Source organism: Pagrus pagrus (genome assembly GCF_965226575.1).
Source record: "Pagrus pagrus genome assembly, chromosome: 5".
Lineage (NCBI taxonomy): Eukaryota > Metazoa > Chordata > Actinopteri > Spariformes > Sparidae > Pagrus > Pagrus pagrus.
The window spans coordinates 17,307,736-17,333,969 of NC_140189.1; the positions used below are offsets into that span (position 1 = coordinate 17,307,736).

Below are 26,234 nucleotides of genomic sequence, written 5' to 3' on the forward strand. Positions count from 1 at the left end.
GGGCCGTTTCCCATGAAAGGAATATATGAAAGCAGTCTGATTCTGAGCATACGGATATGTATCAGACTTAACATCCAACAGTCCATATTGAGTCTGTTTCTAGATGCACTGCAAAGTAAATTTCTAATAAATATAAAAATGATAATAATATTAATTAGAATGGATTTGATGTTTAAAGACAATAAAAGGGCTAAAGTATCAGTATTAAGAAATAAAAGTAGGAGCAAATAACAGATGTACTACCTTATATTTCTGTCACATTTTTAAAATTATTATCCTGTTAATATTAATGCACTTCTTGGCTTCTCATGGTATCATCCCTTACCATCTGGGCACAGACTGCTATAATAATCACTAAACCAACCTTTTTTCCTCCCTTTTAAGTACTTCCTTTTCCTCTGACCTTATTAAATCCTAATATGTAGTGTATTGAAGTGACAACCTTCCCTGTGCCACAAACCGAACATGCACAACAAAAGATGACAAAATATGGACATGACCATAAATCCTTCTTGTTACACAAAATTACAAAATGTCATGTTTCTAACATACAATTATATTTTCCTTTTGCTCGCCAAAAATTCATTCAGAAACAAAGAAATGTACAGCATGTTATTCTACATAGTATCTTATGTTTTGGATCAGCTATAACCTATAGAGGTCCAACTACCCCATTAGCTTTTGGTGTGGATCTGGATAAAGGGACGGCTCCCGGAATTGTTTTCTTACTTTCTTTAACATTTTTTTCTTCGACATTATCTTTAATCTCTTGAGGAATAATGCATGGACCTCGATGAAAAAAACCTGCCTGGCATCTACGATTGAGTAACATTTCATGTGGATTCAAACAAAGATCTAGCAGATTTAAATATGTTTTATTTGATATTGGATCAGACTTGAATGCTGGGCCTTGGTGTAGGTTTGCGCTCTACTGAGTCCTTATCAGACTTCTTATGTGCTAACTCCAAAGAAAGTCCAATAAGATGAATTCAAATAGACTTCTTTGGGATTTGGGAGTAGTGCTGTGTAAAAAGTACTGCCATCACCAATCAGATGTAGAGAGATATGAAAATCTACTATACTTAACCATGTTTTCCAGCTGGACTCACTAAACAGATGTGAATATTTGTCATTTTCGTAGACTTTCTGAAACATGTCATCTAATCAAAATCAGATTTATAACTAATTCTAAGTTATGATGCCGATTATATGACGCTAAGATTGTTTTTGAGCTGTTAAGAGAGGCCGCCAAACAGAACACATGAGGTAGTCCACTCAGTATTCTCCTGCGCATTCCTCGGGACTATACAGCAGCAACTTCTAATAAAGGACTGATTCAAAGAGGTCCACTTTCAAAGGTAAATACGTCAGACATTAAAAGCCTCTTTTGAAGTGAAATGAAACAGAATTTTAATGCAGCACCATCCACCAGCCATTTCTGCAGCTTATTGCAGGATAAATTGATTAAAGATCAGTGGCAACTTTATGTGTACTTTGTGAGCCTCTCGAGGCTGGAGGGAACTTCAGCAAATGTCATGCATCTTTATCAACAATAATGATATGATTACCTCCAAATCCTCAAAGCATTTGTTGATGTTTACAGCGGTGTGTCATCATAACACTAACAAACCACATAAAATATTTTTAGTTTATCCTCAGTCCTGGCATAGCTTCATCTATCACTATCATAACACACAGGCCTTTGGAAGGAGTTTATGTCCTACAGCATCTGTGGAAGTGATTAAATGGATAGTCACTCTCTCGTTTAGTTAATCAAGGATATTTGCCTTATCAGCTCTTATACATATACATGGCTTAAAATGTATACTAACTCACAACTGTTTATTCTGCCGTCACAACTCTGTCCTTTTCCAGCAGGACTTTCATCCATCCCAGATATCAGTATTTTTCTCTTGTATTTTACATTTAAGATTGCTGAGAGCAATATAAAATCTAAAGTCAAATTATTTGTATGGGTACACATACTTCTGATTAACAATGGATCAAATGGCTTTGTGTACATTCGTGTTTTTGCATCTCTCAGCTCATTGTTTTGCTTTTACGCTCTGTTTTACTTGGAAAGAAAAAGCTCTGACCGACCAACAGTGCGCTAAAACAGGCAGCAAAGTGAGTGACAAGCTGACCATCATGCAGCAGCTAAATATATTGGTATTTCCCTCGGGAGTTGGAGGAGACCAAAACAGTGCTAAAAGAAGAGTGAATATTGGACTCAAGTGGACACAAACATAAAACCAAATGAAAACTAATTCTCAACTCAAATTAAAATCTAATTCCACAATAGCATTATAATTTTCCTCATATGTCTGTTATTTGAGTAAAAAAGTAACATGAGCACTAATTCAATCCGTATTATCAATTTCACACACTTGTATGGGCGTCCTATGATTATCTTAAAATGAAAACGGAAGAACTGTTTGACATTTAATTCAATTTGAATATTGTCCACTGTAGAGCAGGTTAAGCAGAGGAAGCAAAATGTCAAACAGCATTTTAATTTTAATACAGATATAGAAGGCCCATACATGTGTGAAAATGATCATGTTAGTTAAATTATATTTAGATTTTTACTCAATAGCAACTAGCTGGTTTCAAACTAGTGTTTTTCTAAATCAGGTTGCACTATTAAAACTTATGAAGTCTTAGCTAGACAATCACACACACTCCCAGTCTGGGCAGAGTCAGCTGCACGCACAGGCAATCAGCTGTGCGCTAGCTGCATGGCTAACTGAGCTAACTAGCTAACGGCAGCTACAGTCAGGAGCAGTTGTTTGGTTACTTTAACAACAACCTGAACCTCCTGGCGCTGCAAGGTGGTGACTGGTGTCTGCAGCATGTTTGTTTTGTTTGTTGCTTTTTTGTTTTTGTGTTTTGTTGCTTGTACTTGCTAGCAATATTGCAGCTCAACAACAACACAGCATGTTATTGCTTTCTGAAAAAAACATTTTTTTTCTCGAATAACACACATATGTGGAAAAGTTTTATGTCATTTGGGCATTACATTTTATTTTTCAAGTTTACATTCTCATTTTGATAATGTCCCCTATGGGCTTCCATATTCTGTTATGTCTAGCTAAATCTTATCCTAAGTTTTAAAAGTGCAACCTGATTTAGTAAAACTGTAGTTTGAAACTAGCAAGTAGCTTCTAAGACCAAAGGAGATTCTTTACACACAAACTCCGTGATGGATTTACAAATAGCCGGTGCAACCCAGTTTAGGACTGAGCTGACTTCACTGAAAGCAGAGCACTGCCTGCTGTGAGAACAACTTTACAACATCTTCTGGCACATTCTTCTTGGAGTATAGCAACGGCAGTGCTTTATAGTAATCGCTGCTTCCCTGCGGGTGAGACAGAAACCCCCAAGAATGAGTCAAGCCAGATCTCCCGTGGCTAGTCCATCCCCTTCATTTTCTTTAGCTCGGGGCACTGGTGTGTAAGTGGCGTATACATTTTTGTCTCATATCCTTGCCCCAGCAGTGAGCTGAAGCTCCTCTGACCAAAATACTTCACGGCCCCCCTCGGCTTCCCCACCGGCTGTGGATACTGAAGTCTGCAAAGTTGCTAAGCGAACAGTTGCATTGTGCAGGAAAGCAGACCATCAGCTAGCTTCTGTCACACAGTTATAATGTACAGTACGTGTCTGCATGCATGTGGGTTAATTGGTGTTTTATTAGCTTTGCATAAGACTGACAGAGAGTCACATTGTTAGTAGGGAACAAAGAAAATTATTTCCGTGCCTGTTTGAATGAACAAAAGGTCATGGAACCCGGGTATTTAGATTCTACACAAAAAGATTGCAACTGCCTTACCCTTGCTCATGAGAATAAATGGAGACCTTGAGTGAAATATTTTTGACACACGCATACATACGACTCAACTATAGTGTGGCACTGGTGTACTCAAGATTTCATTCATATATTGTTAGACTAAGTCACAAAGTCGGGGGCGGCTGGGCATGAAATGAACAAACACCACAACCTCTGCTTTTCACAGAAAATGAACAAAAAGAAATATATGAGTGAACCTCTAACCACACAACTAAAACTACCAAACGCAAGAAAGAAAATTCACTGCAAGTAAATAACAAACGACTTGCATTCAGGCCCATAACTTGTTGACACTTTTATGGGATAAAGTGGGATTTTAGTTGAGGTGGCTGAGTGCCCTGTTAAACTTTGATTGAGGAGGGTGTCACTCATGATCACATTCTTTCTTTTGTTCCAGCTGCCGAGTGCCACTCAGCTGTGAATGGTGGGTCTGAGCACTTGCCTACCTGCTGCAGGAGTACATGTGGACATTTTAAAGATCTAGGTGTGACAGAACTTCTTTTTTTATCTTTTTTTTTTCTTATCTTAATATATTACCATTATTTACACCGATCTCATCTCTCCTGCATGGGTGGATTGTGCAGCTGCTTCTCAGTACAAGACGGTAAAATACCAGTGGTTCTGGAGGGCTGCTTTCCCAGTAATCCTTCATGTCTATAGATCGACTATTCCCTAGGCCTTCGGCACACAAAGTATGTGGAACTTTAGTCCTGTGACCCAGTTCAAAGAATGGGCCATGTCTAAGGATAGAGGGTTTGAAATGTTGTGCAGATTGGCAATCCCTCGAAGGCAAATGTGTGATTTGTGATTTTGGGCGATATATATATATAAAACTGACCTTGCCTCTCACCCAATTTGAGCTGGAATAGACTCCAGCCACCTGGGATGCTGCAAAGATAAGCTGGCATAGATGACGGATGGACTGATGGATGGATAGAAAATGTACTTGACTGGATTGTGCAGGTAACACAGCGCCTGACACCAAATGTCAGCCACACAAAGTTAGTCAGTAAGCTGATAAGGAAAGCTGAGTATCTAAAAAGTGTAAGCTGCAGATATTTTTCTCCAAAACTTTTTTCCAGTGATTATTGGACTTACAGTTTTTAGGTGGTCAGAAATATGCTCCAGTAGGATGATATTTTTCTCTGTTTGCTGGATATGTAAGTACCAAGCTGTTCTCACTCCCATCTCGTCAAATAAGGCAGCTTGGTCAGAGGCCTTAAGCTATATGACGCTCTGCTTGCCCCTCTAGCATCAGTTTTGCATATAAAAGGCTCCGCTGTTAAGATAGCAATAATACGTAATATGCAATGTGCGCTTAGACTTTCAAAATAGAGCCTCCATGGTCAAGTTAGCAATAATAACTTACATGCAACATCCACATAGACTTTCAAAATAAAGGCTCCCTAGTCATGTCAGCAAAAATACGTAATATGAAACATCTGTTTAGACTTTCAAAATGAAGCCTCTGCGGTCAAGTTACATATAATACATAATATGCAACGTCTGGTTAGACAGTTCATATATTTTTAAATATTTTGACATTTGGACTGTCATTAAAGTTGTCAGATAGTTGCGGTTTTGCTAGGTTTAGGAAAAGATCATGCTTTGGGTTAATGTTTGGTCTCATAGTTTACATAACATCAAGTAAGGAAAGTCCAGTGTGTGACCCATTCAACCACCCCAAACCACCCCCCAGCTCAGAAGTTCATGCTCTGTACTACTGCACTAGAGTGTGCTTCAACAAGTGAGGCTAAAGGGGTAACCACAGCACCAAACGTAGAACCACTGGGCCACTGACAGGAGAACCGGGAACAGGCTGTAAGTACACAATAGTTTGACACACAATAGTTTGCTAACACATTCGCCATTACAACCTTATAAGGCAGAAGTACTACCAGGGCTGTGTGTCTGTCAGCACGGCAAGAGAATTAAAGCAGTATATGTCATACTTCCATTATTAACATTATAAGCTAAATTATAATTGAATAGCAGCTACAAAAGAACTTTTAACACTCAAATACATTTCCCACATTTATGGTTTAAGCTCAAGTCACCAAAGTCAAACACTCTCAGAACCTACACATTGTGGCTTTAAGCAATTGCATGTTGGTTTATGGATGTATCAAATTGTGCTTTATCAGTGGGGAGAGGTTTAAAAGGATGCTCTTTTCATGAGAGCTACTGTTTATGCCAGATTCTGACTGTATGTTGGCAAATAATAGTCATTACAGAATGTAAATGCACTCAACAGCTTTTGCTGAAAAAAAAGTGGCGACCATCTCAAGGATTATTATCATTTTAAACATTATCTGGCTCCATCATTTGTCCTAAGGCTGTGTTGTTATGAGATAGTGAAACAGAGGATCCATTTCCTGGGCTGTACCTCTTTAACCACTGCCAATACCATGCACAACGTGTGTGAAACAGAACAATGGTTTGTTTATGGTTGTAACAAGGTATAATCACAGAATGGCCCCTTAAATAAGTCACCCTGCTAGTCACTGGAGACAGTAGAGGGCATGTACTGTCATTTAACAGCGAGAGGCGCCTTTGGGCAGATTAGACATTCATTCTTTATACTGAGAATCTTAACAGATTTTCAGTTTGGAGATTTACAGTATACAAGCCTGTAGATCTCCCATAGACATCTCCAATTGTGATAATAGAAGAGTTTCCATGTGCAACTATTGTTTCTGATTACTCTAAAGGGTCAAATATACTACTCCTACTACGTAATACGTAATCCGACTCCGTAACCACAGAGACCCCTCGAGCCTTCGCAGTTCTCCATCGTGGTGCCGGATACGCAATGCAAATTCCCGCCCGATACAAGCATCCTTGTATGTCTTTAAGGAGGTTACATAAAGGCTCTCGTATTTTCTAATTTCTTCTGCTAGGCGTTCTTCGATCGGATTCATTCTCGTCTTGATTGCGAACCGGTCAAACTCTTATGAAAAACGGCGGTGGTGGTGTTTATGTTGCCGAGAGAGTAGTCAAACCGGAAAAGTAATTCCAGAAATGATGTTTTTAGAGGACCAATCACAGCCCTTGCCATCTCTGAGTGACGGACATTTAAAAAATATTTCATGTGCCCGGAGAATACGAAGCGGGTCTTCGATAGGCTCTCCGGTGACAGAGAGGGCTCTCCGTGTCCGTGTACAGCACTTTCCGCAGTAGTATAAATTGGGCTTTAGTATCAAGTACTACTACAAGTATCTAGTTAATTCGGTCCCAAGTGGTAAAATCTATACACTTTAAACATTATTCTTTTGAAAGTGTCCAGCCAATAATATATGTTGAAGGCATGGTAGACAGCATCAAAACAAATTATTAAAAGACAGGCGCTCGCAAGACAAATTAAGCTTAAGATTTGGCTCCATACCAGGAACTGCTGTGTTTGTTTGTGTGGGTGGAGGTGGTTGTATTCTCCCCTCTTTGTGTGTAGCGGGGTGTAATGAATCGGATGCCATTTTGAGAGATGCTGTTTATGAGCGTCTGGATTGACGTTGGAGGCGACAAGGGACTGTGGGGAATTAAGGAAGGAATGTGAGCTGCACTTAACAGAATGTGACAGGCGCAAAATGACGGGGTTTGGCCCGAGAATCAGGATGCCATGTCGTGTGCGCACACACATACATAGATAATCCTCACACAGAGATGCTCAGAGCACACAAACACACTGCCATGGAAAAGTGGGTACAAGCATGAGGGGACAATTTGATCTTTTCCCCCAAAACAAATCAATGTCTATGTGGCTCTATTTTTGAGACACACAAACACACACACACACAGTCCCAATCAGTCGGGCTTTCTCAGACAGGGACGAAACAAAGTCATCTGAGCCTGCAAGTGGCTGTCCCAGCCTGGTAGTGACAGCCAGGATAGTTGCTATTAGACAGATTAACCTGAGGGATTTCTGCCCAACCCCTACTGCCAAGCAAGGACACAGAACTCTCTGTCCCTTTACATATTTCATTTTAGAGTGAAGGATACATGGCTCCAATATGTCAGCCTGGGCTGATGTCCTATAATCAAAAATTGACTTATTTACAGGCCCACGATCTTGGAATTATATTGTTTTGTTGTGTTAATATAAGAGGAAGAAAATAACGATAACAAAGTCAAAGTCTGTCAGATAATAAGTCCAATCTTTGATTTGAATATCTTAAAACTGCACTACAATAAACACTCAAGCTCAAGACAAAATACCTGGAATCCTCTGTCCTTTATCACCTCTGTCACATAATATCAGATCATATGCTGCTAGTATTTAAAATAATAATATAACTGTGTCAGCTATACAAACTAAACATTGTCAAGTTAAAATAAGGACAGAATCTATTTCTCACCCAAAATGTCTTTAGAAACACATTTCACTGAGCTATTTTTTTATAATATAGGAGAAAGTTTCTGAACGAGCCGCCATGTTGGTCCGGTTTGAGGGCGGGGGGTGAGATCGAATAGGAAAGGACAGGAGAAAACTTGAGGGGCAGGAGAGGAAGCAGGTCAAGAGGAGGAGAGATGATGAGGGGAGTAAGAAAGGAGTGAAGATGAAGCTAAGAAGAGAGGAGGAAATGTGTGATGAGGAGCCAGGAGAGAAGTGGAAAACTGGTGACAAGAGGGCAGAGCTGGATTTCAGGAGTGAGGATGAGAGAAGAAAGGGAGGAGCAAAAGAGAAAGTGAGAAAAGGAATAGAGAACAGGAAATGAAATGCCAACACTTGTGGAGAAAGCAGGTAAAGAGGTGAAAATGTGTCAAGAAGAGTGGCGTAAGGAGAGCAGAGGTGACATGAGCAAATGTAAGAGAATAAGATATGCATTTAATCATTTTTGCATCCTTAGTATGTGATCAGAATATATTATTATTATTATTATTATTATTATTATTATTCTTTCAGTGAGTAGCTAAAAGAGAAAAATTGAGAAGAAAATAGAAGAAAAGGTGAACAGAGAGACCAGAAGTAGATCATATAAAGGCTTGTGAGATATATACCCATGTTGTTTATCCTCCTCGCCTGCAGAAAGCTTATGATACAAGATAAGATAATACTTACTTCACAGTACTGAAGACCACATTTATTTGCCATTGTTGTGGATCCTTGATTTGCGATTAGAGCAGCCCATATTATCATGGCGTGCATTCAAATGTAGCAGATTTGTTAGCTTAACATTCATTCTACAAATTCCACTTCGGCATACAAGATTCAAGATTAGTTATGCTGTTTACTCCAAATCCCTGCCCTGTATCTCTGCTATTTAACTTAAAGCTTCAGTGTGTACAATGTAGGGGGATCTATTGAGAGAAATTACATAATATTCATATTTGTGTTTTCATTAGAAAATCACCTGAAACTGAGAATCATTGTGTTTCCGTTACCTTCGAAGAAGCCTTTTAAATTCCAGAGTCGACCATATTGCAGCGCCATTTATTCTACGAACACATCCTCATACCTAAACTACTGAATGCATCGAATGCCAGTGACTCCCAAAATGTCATATATCACCATTCCCAACAGAACATGGCCATTGCAGCGGCAGGAGACCTGGACCTTTGTTGTACATTCGCAGTTGGTTTAGGCGCTAAAACTATGCGGTTGGGTTTAATTGACTACAGTGCATGTGCATCTCGTTACATTTGTATTGACATTACATACATAACTTAAGATACATTCATACCTGATGTAACAATCACGTTAAGTAAGTGAAAATAACTCACTTTTGACTTTTGGTCTTCTGGATAGAAGTCCCAACCATCTACCTCTACCTTCCTCCTTCAACACAATCTCACTTCTGAATGGCTGACAACCTCTCCCAAAATGACATATATATCACTGTTTTCAAAACAACATGACAGCATGACAGCAGCACACGTACAGGACCTCTGTCATACAGTCACAGTTTGGTTAGGTTTAGAAAAACATTGCAGTTTGGGTTCAGATCACTTACTTCCGTTACAAATGTACCTACATTACCTAAGTTACCTGCGCTACCTATGTTCTTGATGTTAGTCCACTGTGTTAGTAAGTTAACAGAACTCACAGTTGACTTCTGGTTTCACACTGGACATGAACAGACATTTACTCTTTTGTGCCCTAACAACAAAGGTAAGTATGGGCTCCTGATAAGATACTTTCATTTCTTTACCTATATGGTCGTTCTACTGATGACAACAGGCTTGCCTCCGTATTTTTCACCTGACTTCCTCCTTTGCTGCCGTCATAATTACTAGGCCACTAGGTGTTGCTGCCAAACAACAAACGATAATATGGGTTGTAATAAGCAGTTTTCACAGATTACTTATACGCTCGTTTTTCTGATGAGGATGGACTGGTTTCCACAGTAGTCCAATAGTGTTTTTCGTGGCAAATGCAGAGGACGTTTGTTACAATCTGCTCGATGACACTAAATCTTAGACTATGGTCTTTTAAAAATAATAACTTAAGACAATTTCTACCTCTTTCTGGGTGGCAGGAGTGCAAATTAGTTATATTCAACATTTGTAGAGTTGATTTTGAATGATGAAGAAAGTTGAAGAACAACTATTGCATTTTTGTCTTGAATGATGTATAGATTTTCGGGCATTACATTTCCCTGAAGGAGGAGTTTGGGCTAAGCCCTGTATGATTACAGCACCTGGCTCCATTCTGGTTGAGAGTCAGGGGATAACAGTCAAATATCTTTATGTGCAGGAAATCCCCACCTGGCTATGCTCACTCCACTTAATCCTCACAACTCTGCATCTATTGACATTTACAACCAGCAGTGCAGTCTAACAATGGATATCATAACTTACCCACTCTGTAGCTTATTGTCAATACAGGCTCTCTCATTCATGTCAAATGTAACTACTCATATATTTCAAGAGAATAAGAAAACATAAAGAAACATATTTGTGCTCCACTGCGACATAAAGCAACTATTGTTTCGCACCTAGCAACCACTGTGGTTGTCCAACATGGAGGAGGAATTCCAGATATTCAGTGAATAGCCTCCATCCCTGTCTGAGTCTGAGGAAATAATGGCTTCAGCTGTGAGTCGTTCGATGTGTTTAAAGAGAAAAAGCAAAGAGAAGTGCAGAAATCTTTACAGGAGGATGGGAGCTGTGCGGAAGCAAACAAATGGTATTGACATATAGATGTAAGTATAGCATTAAAAAAAAAGTAAAAGGATGCACACAGGTGGGGGGAAATGATGCAGAGAAGGTGAAGGAAGAGACTAAGGAGGAGGAGGCGGAGAAGAGGGTGAAATGCAGCAGGGTGACAGTGACAGATGAGAGCTACAGATGACAGAGCGCTCAGTGATGGCAGTTTATCAGCATCTGGTCCGCAGGGTCACTTCAGCTCGCGGAGTCCCCTCCTCATCCGTCTCCATCCCTCTCCCTCCCAGATCTCCTGACCCGTCTCTCTCCTTCACCTCCTCCCTCCCTGCTCCCTCTCACTCATACGCTGACAGCGCCGACAACGCCAAAATGCACAGTCCACGTTTCCTTTCTCTCATTTCCCCCACATAAACACACAGTGAAAGCGGCGTCCACAGGGACACCAATTAAGACAGAGAAATACAACTAACAGTGTAACAGAAGTTGTCAATAACCTCAGAGATAGATTAACCAACGACTTTATTGCTTTGGCATTAACATATTTAAAACGCCAGCCTCCTTGTGCGAGAGCAGGGGATTTACGCTGACACCGCCCGGCTGATTGAATGTGATGTTTCAGGATGAAAAACAGCCTCGGTGAGAGGAAGAGGAGAAAGTCAGGGGAGGCCAGGCTCACACTGCATGTGTACGACACCTTAATTGCATCAATGATTATCCCTCCATATTACGCTTTCCCTGCTCATATTTATAGTTGTGTCCAATTTTCATTATGCTCTTCATTATGGAGCATAAATAACCTGCGTTAATGTGCCGGCACACCACGACACACCCCGTAACACTGCCAAGTGATATCCATCTTGTCCCCCAGTGATCCGACATTACCTGGCTGAAATATGTCTATTAGCTGCGCGAGGCCCCTCCCTCCCCATCAGAACAGCAGTCCGCAGATGACAGCATTAACTTTTAAGACTTTATAGCATCTTCTTTACCCAACACACACCATTAATCCACTTAATGGCCACCATGACCCCTTTCATCGTGTTTCATAAAATAAAAATATGAATAAAGCCCATTACAGTCTCTATTGTGGAGAGTCTCGGTGATAAATCAGAGCGGTTCTATTAGAAGGATTGCCTCTGTGACAAGTCAGGTTGGCCGCATTAAATCACCCGCGCTGTTTGCTTTATTAAACCTCTTTTCTTTTTTTTTTGCCCGTTTTAATACTTAAAGCTGGAATCTTTAACTTCCCACACGGTTTGAGTCATATTTCAATCCCTTTTTGTCCTTTAGCCAGTTTTTAGTGTGAAGGCTTCTGAACTAATATTTGCCCTCTGGCTCTCTCACTTAAGGAATTCAATCTTAGATATTTCTTCTTGTTTACATCTGCTGCAGCAGAATGTGTCCAGTTCTCCAAAATGTAGTATTTTCCAGTTGCTTTAGCCTGTTTGTTTCCGTGTGAAGCAACAAAAAAATCACCTACTTCAGTCTGCCATTTTCTCGGTTTTGAGCAAACTTTATGAATGTGGTAGGGAAAAAAGCTCCCCACTAACAGGAATCCAGGAATCCAGACATCCAGGAGTCCATACAAGGTAAATGTCAGAGGTGGGGAGTAACAAAGTACCAAGGTAGATTTTTTCAGGTATCTGTATTTAACTTGAGTATTTATTTTTCTCACAACTTTTTACTTTTACTCCCTAAATTGTAACACATATATCTGTTCTTTCTACTCCTTACATTTTCAGGCTCGTCACTTTAGCTGGAGTGCATTTGAGGGGAATTATCGATTGCTTTTATTTTGAGTCATTGCACGCCGCCTTCCCAACTTTACAAGACTTACTTCAACCCATCAGTGAATATCAGGCACGGCAGACGTAGCAAAACTAAACAAAGTAAAAGACGCAACAAGATGGAAACAGACAGAGAGGGAGACTAGCATGTGGAGAAAAGACGCGTAGTGACAAAGGCAGCGACGTTGATGAGGCGACATTGCTGACGACGCAAGATCAGATTCTGAGAAGCAAGACATTCCCCACATGGCCTTATTTAAGTCAAGTGTTTGAAGTTAGTGGCTCCAAGAAATAATGCTTTTTACTCTTATACTTTGAGTACATTTCAAAGCCTGTACTTTCTTACTTTTAGTTCAGTAAAGAATGTGTGAATTTTGCCACCGCTGGTAAATGTGTACCACAACTATGATAAAACCAGCATATTCTAACTAAAAACTGCTCTAATAAGCATTTCTATATTAACAAAAGATCTACTAACTATGTGTAATGTGAAAATTGTTGCTCCTGTGACAAATCCACAAAGAGTTTTCCCCCACCTCTGCAATTTCGTTCAGATAAACATAGCTTTTAAATATCCTTTAACTCAGTGTTTTGGTATATTTTCAACTGAAGCAGACAACAATTTGTCTTTACTCAGAGAAAAGACTTTGACAAACTCACTGTATGCTAATTGACCAGTGCCAAACTGCAGACACACATAGTTAGAGACTAGCTTGTAAACTTAGTAGATCATTTAGCAACTAAAGAGACAGGTGTTTTTCTCAGGAGTTGGTTGACACTGAGACAGAGCTAAAAGGAGAGTGAATATTGGACTTACATTCATCAGGTGGAAACAAACACAGCTTCAGATGAATGCTAATGTTGCCCACTTCTTCTTGATGTGCAAATAAGCCACTGCTTGCAAACATGTTCCCCTTACCAAGTAATGATATGTCAGGGTTGTGTTTACAGCTTGCTGCGCTGTCCCGAGATGACCAAAAAAATTATTGAATAAACCGATGCATTTGTTTATTTGTTTGTTTGAAAAAGATAGAAAAGAAAGAACTGTAAAACTTTTACTTTGGCAACCCAGAAATGAGCTACTGGTATAATCAACAGAGACCTGCTATGAATTATAGCAGCCCAATCTCACTTCCAACGCATTAAATACAGCAGCCTGGTCAGCAGCCCAATGCCTCCAAGTATGATGCTGTAGTTACACCTCTAGTGTCACTTTGGGTGCAGTAGTATAAAGAGCGAGAAAAGTCTGAGTCGGGGGGTGGGGGTGGCTGGATGGGCGTTTGCGTCAGGTGTGACCAAGAGGGGTAACTAATTTTACACAATAAAGTACAGGTCTTGAAAAAAGAAGTATAAAGACTTTTGTGACTCCAGCTCCAGTGGAATCTCTCAGTTGCCTCGTAGGTAATGTGGCCCCAGGTTTGAAAAACAGTCCACTGATCTAGCATTGCAGTCCCTTAACTCAGCTGGACTCATTATGGACTCAAACAACAAATGACTGAAACTTATAAAACAGGACCAGAGATATCAACTTTTTTTTTATTCCACACATTCCTCTTCCTTTCTTAAAACCAGATGCCAACATTACCCATGTAGCCCTCTCACTCAACTCTGTTTTAGGATTTTCATGGAGACCCCTTTTATGTATCAGACTGCATGGGAGCGAATTGGTGACAGCTACTAAAATGTATAATTTGGGATGTTTTACAATAATTAACACACCTTGAAAATGACTCTGGCTAAACTGCAGAGAGGCCTGGTTAGTTTATTGATTGCAACTACACTGTTATTGAGCATTCATTTTCCCATGCAGTTTACTTTAACTGCAACCACAGCTCTTATTCAATATAAACATCATCAGCATGAAAAACGCCTTCAAACAAGGATTTAGCAATATGGCGCACATGCTGGAGCTCATATACAAAGGTCAGGATACTCACACCCGGAAAAGCGATCCAGCAATTTCCTCCAAAACCTCTTCCCAGAGGCAGCGACGTGACCAGAGACCCGTCCAGAGGCTCGGTCCTGCACCGACTCCTCCGTCCTGCAGCGGCACGTGGCAGGTGGCATCTCCTGATTAGCAGCTGGCGATGCTAACCGCTAGCAACAGTCTCATCTGGTCTTCAGCTTGTGCCAGTAAGGAGCCTTCACTTCTAAAACACGCTTGGTTACACTCTTAACAAAATAAGCAAACACTCGCATAAACTCCAGGTTGATAACAGTAAATAATACTTTTTCATACAGTTATTTGAAAGTTTGCTCGGTCTTAACTTCTCTAGGCAGCACTTTCTCCTCTTTTCCTCCAGTCCCGCCCCTCTAACAATCCGACAGGTTAATCCCCAATAACAGAGAAAATGATTGACACCTGCCCAAACAAATGAGAACCCCAAGTAAGAGAAACCTGAGGCGTTCAAAAGCCTTTCAAAACATAGGACCTTGTGGTATCATTCGCCACATTAACCAAATATTAACAGCAGCAATGAACAAATGCTGTAGTACTCCCCGAGACCTGTAAACACATTTGTAAAATTGGTGGAGTTAACCTTTAATTTACCATACGTAAAAACTTAACAGTTTTAACTAACCAAAACTCATATATTTCATAATATGTCAGCAAGCTTTATTTTGAAAGTGTAACCAAACAATGTTTTATTGCTAACTTGACTGGTTACCATTAACATGCGAAACTCACACTAGGGGGACCAGTTCAGTGCAAAAGTTTGAAGCTTTAGGCCACTGACCGGGCTGGAGTGAGAACGTGTTGAAGCCATTTTAACCTCATCCAAAGGTTTAACCTGCAACTCTGTTAACCATGTCTACGTTTAGTTATATTTGCAGATTAAACAGAAAAACACCACTTACAATCTGCATTCATAAGGATTCTCATCACAAGGCAGCCATCCACTGGGCGAGGGCAAAGGTCAGTCACACAGTACACTGAGTGAATGTGTGTGTGTGTGTGTGTGTGTGTGTGTGTGTGTGGTGGAAATATAAAGTGGATGAGAAGCTCAAGCGTAGATACTGTTGAATTATGGAGCGAGCCCTACCTGGACAGAATGAAGTATTGTTGCACAGTATCAGAAAGCTCTCCTCTGCCTTTCCCTTTCTCCTTTCCCACCCGGCCTTCTGTTCCTTGAAATTCTCCTTTCTAGGCGACTCAGAGGGGAGTTCACTTCAAAGAATTGTCTTCTCCTTTATTTTTCTCTAACGCCGGGCGAAAATTTACCTCCATTAATGGGTAACAACCCCTGTGATTGAGCGTCACATATAGTTTGTTGCTCGGCCAATACAAACCAGTTTGCGCGAGGACACAGTAATGATAAATGGAATTATGCTTAACAAAAAAGCTATCACTGGCTGTGGTACAAAGGCCTTTCAGTAAATTCTCAATTTGAGGATCTAACACTGCCCTTGAATTGTTTAGGCACAACAGGGACGGGTGGAGGAATTAATTTCAGATATTACCAAACAGCGAGGGGTACACAACTCCTCGGGCGCCACAGACAAAATCTTTCATCCCTGTTAAAAAAAAATTGAATGGGGATTTAAGGAGAACACACAGATAATTCAATCTTTATCTGCGGCAAGCCACAATGAAATGTTAAGTTTCCATGGGATCCTCTTACCTCAAAGGAGGACTCTGGAATGAAAGGACAACACATCTGAAGCATCTCCCTCCTGCTCTCGAGCAAAAGACTAAAGCACATGCGCCGGCTGACACACATACCAACACACGCACGCACAACATAAAAGGTCCTCATCAACATATCAAAGCTGTAGTTCCTCCTGTTCAACATGCTTTATGCCAAGTCAGTGGAAGCCGCGAAGGCAACATGCAATCCTTCTCTGCGAGTACACACTGCCTATATATATCGCGCTGACAGCTCCTGCAGATAGCAGACAGTTACAGATCGAGATAACTCTCGGGTGTCAGGTTTACACGCACACACAAACACGGACATATTTGGCATTCAGCTCCATAACCACCAGCACCTCTCTGGCTCACATTTACACGAGCACAATGTATGAAGGAAAGTTTTTCGAGGAAGAGATATCGCAGACAGGAGTGAGACGAACAGCTCTGGCTTAGTAACATCAACTCAAGCTCCCTGAGATACCCAATAACAACACACAGATACTTCTCCAGAGAGGCCCCACTGTAGCATTAAAGTTGTCAACATGCATCCAATCCACTGGTTTCGGAGGCCGTTACACTGAGTCAATATGCAATTTGAGGCCGGTTGGCAGACAACATTGGATTGATTGATTCTGACCTTTTCCCTGACAGTACCTGCTGTACACATTCTGCACCAAATAATGAAAAGTGTTGAAATCCCTCAATCTTTAGCTTTTGCCTCTTTTCTTCTCCCAAATAAGCGCCTCTTGTTAATCCCACTCATATGTCTGGCTGTAGGTCTGCCTTCTCTACTTTATCTCTAAGAGCACGGGGGAGACAGGCTCAGGGGGGTGATACCAGCCGTATCGATCTGTGCAAACATGCGCACGCACACAAACGCACACGCGCACACACAGACACACACACACACACACACACACACACACACACACACACACACACACAAAGGCATTCCTTTAAGCAGGTGGCTGTGCACAGCTCGGCAATAATCCACCAGATTTAACTCCATCCATCCTACACCGTTACTAGCTTATTTGTGATAAATAAAATGAAAACAAGTTCTTATTATCAATATATACACACACTGACATCAAAATAACTAGCGATACTCGACCATGTAATGCTCTTACCTAGAGAGATACTGGATTTGAGCTACACTATCAGCATGGCGGAGGGCAATGTCAGCCGGTCGGTGGGTCCAGACTGAAATATCTCAACAACTATTTGATGGATTGCCATTAAAATTGGTACAGACATTCATGTCCACGGTCCGCTGATATGTAGCATTAGGTTCTATTTAATTGCATTAAATCAATAATGAAAATAAGATGAAAATAAGAAACGCACAGCCAGCCAGCGTCTTGCGTTCGGGTCCCTTTTGGCAAACTCTAAGTGAATAACTTTCTAAATTGAAGATACCCCCGGCACAGCAGCGTTTACAAAAAACAACAGGTGTTGATGAGCGGAGGATCCAGCAAGGTCACATAGCACTGTCGTTGTGAGCATGTTAGCATGCAGATGTGAGTATTTAGCCCAAAGCACTGTTGTGTTGATCATGTGGTGGCAGTACAAGAAAATTCACGTGAAACGCCCACCTCAAGTTGGAGCAACCACTTAGAAAGTCTGAGAAAACTTTGCCGGCTTTTGAGCGCCGGGTTGACATCATTTGCCGTGGCGCATGAAAGTAAACTTTGAGTTGATGGTAACTTGCATACTGGTGGAATATATTTCATGGTTCACATGATCTGTTTCCTTTGCTCTTCCTTGTCACTCAAATACTGGAAACAACTGTCAATGTGTTGTTTAAATGCTCTGAGCAACCAAATGCAAAACATCGTCCATGTGCCTCCCGCATTCCAACTTTGATGCAACTTTAACAAATCAAAGTCGGAAGAACTACTTTCAACCTCGGGGAGGTGGGACCATCCAAGGAGCACATGAATGCAGCCTCAGCGAGCTGCTAGCACGACTGTCTCTTAGCCTTAAGACGAATGCAACCACAAAACTGATTTCGAATGCTGTCGGCATCAACAAGACGGAGACTGTGTCACGCCAATCCTCAGGTGAAGTGAATGAACACCCTCTTCCAATGACAGACGTAAGAGATCAAGCACATTTCAAGCTGACACCACTTCTCATTGGGGCATTGAAGGGTTATAATATCCAGGTGGGAGGGTCACGTTACAAAGAGACACAACAACCCTCTCCCTTCAGATGTGAAAACAAAATCCCTTCAGAGAGGAAGCCAGGCGCTCTCAAATCAATCCATCAAACCAAAGGACGGCACGCGCAAACTAGAAAAGTGCCAATTGCAAATTGAATTCTCTTGTCTCTCGCGCCGCGAGCTCGACTTGAAAAGGCCGGTCACACGAGGGTTTAAATAGAAATCTATTTTTCTGGCCTGAAAATCAAACTGGCCATCATTCTGTCCTGCCTCACCTCTCTCTTGGGGACTTGTCACATTTATAACAAGTAGTCATTTTCTCAGCTGTCAAACCATGCCGTTACCAAGCTCTGTTCCCCAACTCAACCTGTCAACTTCTAATTCTAATCTGCTCAAGTGTCTCTGCGTGTGCGCACGTGTGTGTGCTATGAATCAAGTACAGTAAAAAAAAAGATAAAAATGTCTTCAGAATTACAAAGAGATTCCTATTATTCATTATTAATGTGTGTGTGTGTGTGTGTGTGTGTGTGATCTGTAGGGGTCCACACAGTGGTGGCATAGCAAAGTAGGTCATGACAGAGGTTAGTACTGCATTAGCGACTGTCACTGGCAGGACAGGAGAGTGCAGACACCAGGGCGGCCCTCTCTCTCTCACTCACGGTCTCTCTCACACACACGCACCGACGTTTTCTGATGAGTCCGTGGCGTTCTGTCATGGATCTGAGCCAGCAGGCCGTGACACACATGGAGGCCAGTGTCTGGAACAGGCGGACGTGTTCAGTCTGTCTTTTGTGTGTATGCGCACACATGCATGAGACAATGTTTGCATATGACAGGGCTGCTTGACCTGCCAGAATCCAAATTGTTTGCCCTTGCCAAGGTTTTTAAAAAAGAAAAAGGAAAGAGGGGGGAAAAAAAGAGGTTCCCAACTTCTTTTTGACACTTTTTTGATGCCTTCTCTTTCCGGCGCACAGTGATTTTTAATGGAATTCATTCAATATTCAAAGATTTGCTCAGTCTAAGCACAGATGAATCTGCGCGGAGCCTTTGTATCAGTATCCAGTTCTCAAAGTTGACTTATGGAAATCTGTCTCATTACTTCTGCCTCCTTACGGTTCAGACTCTCACATAAAAACATAATGATCCAAGCTGTTTCTGTTGTCTGCTGCGTGAGTCAACCAGTCTTTTATTTTTTTATATATATATTTTTTTGATGTTCTAAGTCTCTTCAGTTTCCATCCTCACAAAGTTGGGGATAATTATGGGAGTAAAAAGGCTCACTATAAGAGCAGATTAACAACATCTCACTCGGCTGAACTCCTCACTCCCTTTTATCTTCTCAAACGCAGTAGAAGAGAAGACGAGTTACGCAACTCCCACCTTAGGGACCCAGCCGACTTTCCACCCAACTTCTGTCTGTCTCTGCATGTCTAGGGCGTCTGCTAGTCCTCTGCTATTTGATGTGTGTGTTTGAAGCTGCCATGCAACCGGGGAGAGGAGGATGTGCCTGTTGTTCACAGCTCTTGACGCTTTGCACTGTTCCCTCGAGGAATGACTTTCAAAGCATGGCAAAGTTGGACCTTTCCTGGTTCTACATTTAACACATCCTCAAATCGCAGTGCCAAGGTGCTGGATAGCTTTCTTCCCACCTTTCTCTTTTATCATTCCTCCAAAGACCCTCCTTTTATTAGTAAGGTTTCGGGAGAGCTGCCTTCCCTCTGCTATCATTTAGCTGAAACCTGTCATTTAAGGGAATTAACATCTGCTTGTGTTAATTTTTATAGTGCCCAAAAGCCACTTTAACACACCTGGACCCTTATCCGATGTTCTTTGTCTTACATTTTAAAAGGATATTTGATCACATCGGCTTGATAACGTTATTATACATCAAAAATGCAAAAAAGTAACAGGTTTTTTTTTCACTGTCAGCTCATTAGAAACAGCTTTTATCCCCTTTGTGGCAAATAAATGAGAAACAAGTTGAACTGTAGGTTAATTGGCTCTGGTTTACTGGCTTTTTTCTGCATCAAATTGCCACTTACAGGATATACAAAGAGGCCAATCATTAAATACACAGTTAGAAACATTTATAAATGAATTGTGAATTCTCAGTCTGTCAGAGTGAAAATGTATGTTGCAATTGCAGCCTTGTTTATTCTATCAGGATACGTCATTTAAGAGGTTTCATCCTATTTAACAGCATCTATTATATTTCTAATGTATGTAAGGGGCGGCTGTGGCTCAGGGGGTAGAACCAGCGTCTCCCGATGAGCAGTTTTGGGGTTTAGTATCTTGCCCAAGGACACTTCGACATGCAGACCAGGGGAGTCGAACCAGCGACCTTCCAATAACATGCAAGGTGCTGGTCGGCACATTGCACGGCAGCCACCGCCATCAGTGTATGAATGTATGAATTAATGTAAGTCGCTTTAGACAAAAGTCTGCTAGATGCCCTAAATGTAAATGCGAATGTAAATGTAGGCTTTGCAACCCTGTTACCAACACATCACCTCACCTCACAGCTTACATCACACAACAGGTCTGCATCTATGACGTCTTTTAAAGACAAAGCATTTTTACAAAAATAATACATCTACAGAGCTTGGAGAAAGATGCAGAATACGGATGTGTTTCATCAGCATCAGGAATCTTCATGGTTGCCAGATAGAGGAAAAAGCATAAAAATACTAGCCAGGATAAGCAACTTTAATGTTAGCTAGTGTTTTCTAGCGTCAGCAACTTTTAATGTCAGCTAGCGTTATCAAGTGTCAAGTTAAGTCCAGTCTTCATAAAGAGAAAAGATGAAGTGGTAGTAATTGTCTTAATTGCCAGTTTATCCAGCCTGTTCAAAGATTATGACAAAGAAGTGATTTTCTTTATGTTGTATATAATATTTGATATTCAGTGAAGCTAATGTAATCAGACAAATGATACATATTTTACAAAAGCTTGTTTATTTCTTCTCAATCAAAAACCCCATCACTTCTAAAGTGTGAAATCATGAAAAAACAACAACAAAAAAAACCGAACACCGGAAAACATCAAATGAAAACAAAGAAGTCATTTGAGTTGTCGTGTCTCAAGTCAAGTCAAGTTATGATTCTTTAACATTCAAGTCCAAGTCGAGTCTCAGGTCGTTTAGTTTCTGTCAGGTCAAGTTGGAAGTCATTAAAACAGTGACTCCAGCTGACTTCGAGTCGCAATGACTCGGGTCCACATTTCTGGTAATTACCATAAAATCACAAGGCTTGGCTCCCTCTGTCATCCTTCAGAGGAAAAGAACTGAAAGAACAACCAAAGCGAAAAGCAGCAGCTTTGATCGAACAGTGCAGCTTCTTGATCAGAACTTAAGACAAACATCAGATCTGAATAAACAACTGACTTTATCCATTTCAAAGGATGCACGCCACTGTGAAAAACACAACATTTCACAAAAAAGTATACTCCTGCTGACATGACTGCATGAGATTATTTGTGGAGCACTTTTGTTGTTGTGTCACATACCCATACCAAAAGCTGCCCAGTCCATGTGATCATTGCAGTAAGACAGGACAAACGTTGCAGCATGCAAATAGAGTAGAATACCTCAGATAACATGTGACGTGATCCAGGAGTTTCAGAAGTTGATTAGTGGAGTTATTACATGTTATAGCTCCATCAGTCTCGAGGCTTTTTGGTTCTAAAAGTTCTTCAGGTTGCAGTTAAATTACAGAAATCTGTCTTTTAATGATCTATTATTAAAATGTGTTTGGATTTATGACCACTGCTGGATCTTTTTCAAGGTGAGCACGAAGCCGGTAAATACATTTAAATATTCGATGCTGCAATGACAGCTAAAAGGAGAACGTGACACATTTTTAGAAATCACATTAGTCCTGCTACGAGGACAGATGGCCTGATTCTCAGGAACATGCACCGCTATTACCTGAAGCTTTAAACTGAAGGAGTGACCCCGGAGAGTCACTGAAAGATGTAATATCTGCCACGGCTGCATACACATGAATGAGTCCCGAGTTTGTTCATTTCTAAGATGGTTTGTACATGTTATAAAATCTATTTTTTAGAAATGGCTCTACAAAATCAGCCCCACATTTCACCAAACTCTTATGTGAATGTGTCAAAGTATTTTATATGCCAAGAAAATGGTATTCAGTAAGAAAAGAAATCAAGCTACCCCAGAAAAACTAGTTTATTTATATAAATCTGCTCAAGAAATATTGATAGTCTACCTTTCTTACCTCCTGTATATACTTTGTTTTTGGTGTCCCTCTACATGGCTTTTAATTTGACAGCACGGTGTCCATGGAGTGGCACAAAGCATCAATTATAAATATTAAAAGGGAAATTAAACGACAGAAACAAAGAGTTGACAGTACAGAGCTGTGCTGCGTCCTCAGGGCCTGACAATTGAGTCATCATGTGATATAAAATTACACAGTGTCACCTCTCATCTAAGTCCTGCCCACCCTCAGATACTGTAGACACATTAAAATTATAAAGAACAGCTGCTGCACGAGACGACACCAGTCAAAACCTACGCAATAAAACAAGGACACAAGTAACTAAATCATTTTTTATCATATTTAATTTAGTAGCATCATGGCTTTTTGCAGAATAGATTTTTTTTTAGTATTGATGTGTCACATCTGTATGTAGTGATATAATGCTACATTGAAAAAAGTACATCCTGTAAATTAGCAGTAAAACACTAAAGCTATTGCTAGGTTTGCTTTAACATCAAATTCAAGGAATTTCCAACGACTTTTCACGCTCAGTTCCCTCGAATTTAAGGACCCAGCACAGCTCATTTGAGACACAGATGACTGTTAAAGGTTAAGTTCACACAAAAATGAAATTTCAGTAATTATCTACTACAAGGCACAAGGTAATTTACTCATCATTATGCAACACGGACTTGCATAACGAAATGAAAGATTGTAACACCTTCATGCTGCACAGATTACAGAACATACATACAGTTATTTATATACAAATAGACATAAACACATAGTGCATCTTTTGAATCAGCTTCAGGGTGTATGTAAACAGCAGACAGTGATGATAATGTGGCCGGCATCTTCATATCAAAAAGTTCAACATCCGGGAAACTTCATCAACTTCAACTGCGTGTGAGCACCAAGCAACAATGTGTAGCACTCAAACAACAATTAACGTAGCCTATTTAATAAAAAAATGTTTAAACTCTAATACAATTCTGTCACGAAATATATATATATATATATATAGATATATATATAGATATACACACAAGCACTTTCAATGAACCATTCCTATTTATGTCTTTTTTCAAAAACGTCCGTAGCCTTGATTTCTTTCCTCAAATTACATTTCAAGGATTTCAAGGACCTGTGGGAATCCTTTATTACAAAATATACTTCAAGGTAACACTGCTGTAACACTGCAGCAAACTGCAATTGATATATTGCAGAAAAGCTTAACCTCAGAACATGGCGCCTATATTTCCCACAATCCAACTTAGCCACTGAGTGACATCACTGGAGGTGATTTATAAGATTACGTGCAGCTTTCTCTGGAGCCACAAAGGGCTTTAAACTGCTTTTTTCACATATGCAGTAGTACTCCCCAAGACCTGTAAACACACTTTAAAGTGTAAAATTGGTGCAGTTACCCTTTAGGGACAGTACTTGCATAAATGTACTAAGTTGCTTTCCACCACAGCCCATTATGCCACACAGAGAAAACTCACCATGAGTCTGAACATGTCATTGTTGTAGTCTCAAGAAATTATATTTGATTTAATAATAATTTTAGACTGCATATTTAATGACATTTTCAGATTATTAAGACAGATTGATATCAAAATTAACTCAGTTCCCATGAGTCACTAGTCTTGCACACAGCTCGACCTTAAACACACCACTTGTTGACACCAACGCGCCTGGAAGCTGTCTAATCTACACACTGTGTTCGGAACATGGCATATGGTGTTTGTCCGTCAGCATGTGAACCGTGCCAGTCAGGCCGGCACACAGCAGGGGTTGTACGGGGTATATCTCCGGGTGACTGACCTTCTCAACTTCATCTCAACTCTACTGTTGGTCCACACTGCAGTTAAATGAATTAGTGCCACGCAAGAACAGATCAGCATGCTTACGGGTCAGGGTGTTAATGAGAGGACCTTAGCGTTTTCCGCTGAGCCTGACAAAGGCCAGGTGGATGTGGGGAGTTAGAGGGGAAAGGTAGCCAACTGGAGATGTTCTCTGTAGCTGTATAGTCCTACAGGCCTAGGCCCTGTTTATCTGCAACTCTCAACTGCTCTGCTGCACTGAGGCCTCAAACACAGGTAAGCAAGACTCTGTATTCCCTCCAGATTTCAACTTTGAAAATTTATGTGTATAATAACCAGGGATGAAAGTAAAGAGTAGCACGGGCAGGATCTATAACTCAACCAATCTTGTGTGCCAAGGAGCCTGGCATACAGCCAAGAGGGATAGAGGAGTGGCAGGCCAGATAGAGCACTCTGCCAATTTTGTAATGCCTGGCACGGGTGCATTGTTAAAGACACTGTTAAAATGATTCATTTTCAATCCAATAATCTGCAGTACACTATAAGATGTCCACAAAAGGTCTATATAGTTTCTAAATGACTGCTAAATATGTTTTTCACCTTGAAAATGGAGCTGAACTTCCAACCCAGGAGACTATCTATCACAAATGGGATTTGACTAATAACACTAATAACAATTTGGTAATCTTGGACAGAGCATTCCCTCTCTTGAGCACTAGAGCCGCTAAAGCTGGACAGCGCTGACCTTGAGGATACACTGACAGTATCCACAGCGGTGATTTAGGGACAGGTGCATTCTTTCTGGCTTGTAATAGATGATGCTTTGATAAAATAAGGCTCACCTGGGGATAAAAGGAAAGCAGAAGGAATCAAAATAAAATCAATTTTCAATTTACTTCAATAGGAGCGAGAAATAACAAACATAACCTTGGATGGCTCATCTAAAAAATGCTGTTTGTAAATGTGAGCCATGAAATGTCCAACATCAAAAAGATAACAGATGTTTGGGGTCGATTTTAACTTTAAAAAACCATTCACTTCTTGGAATTTAGATGTATCATTTAGACAGTTTGAAGACCACCTGGGTCATCAAGATGTAATTTCTGCACTCATCACTTTTCTTAATCTTTGACTTTCTCTGCTTAGGCTCGCGCTAATTTGGAAGATTGAGAGATTTGAGCCAAATATCACCCAATAGCTTTTCTGCAGACCTCGTTTCACCGCGGCTTTTCATCCCAGCTTTTGATTTCCAATGACTGAATGGATTGTTCAGTTTTCTGCTCACTTCAAAGCCCTTGTTCTGAGTCGGGGTATTGCTGCGTGCCTACAGTGTTGTCTCTGAGCTATTAAACTCCCAAAGCATGAAGCTATATCTGGCAGAATTGCGCAGGAACATTGCAAAATATCTATATTGAAAGCTGTTAAAAGAAAGTGGTTTTGTAATGCCTGAGTGTCATCAAGAAAGGTCTGATCAAACTTGAACATCGCTTCATCCTTAAGCTTTCAAGCATCTGCCTTGAGGTGTTAATTATTGATGGGTGGATTCATTTTTCTCTGTCTTTGAAACCTAACAGAATAAAAATTTGATCAGATGTGTGCTATTTTATGTGTGAGCTTTTCTTTTTGTGCTCCATCCAAGAGGTCTTCTTCCT

General features: G+C 40.6%; 1 protein-coding gene across 1 annotated transcript in view; it reads right to left on the reverse strand.

The window, feature by feature from the left end:
* LOC311256918 (uncharacterized protein) overlaps positions 1-14,990 on the reverse strand; it is a gene marked incomplete at its 3' end in the record, with an annotated part of 151,540 nt that extends 136,550 nt beyond the window's left edge. The window contains exon 1 of the mRNA XM_084352331.1: positions 14,673-14,990. Within this exon, the coding sequence (XP_084208457.1) occupies positions 14,673-14,802 (130 nt within the window). The 5' untranslated portion in view covers positions 14,803-14,990. The remainder of the gene's footprint in view (positions 1-14,672) is intronic.
* Positions 14,991-26,234: the final 11,244 nt, after the last annotated feature.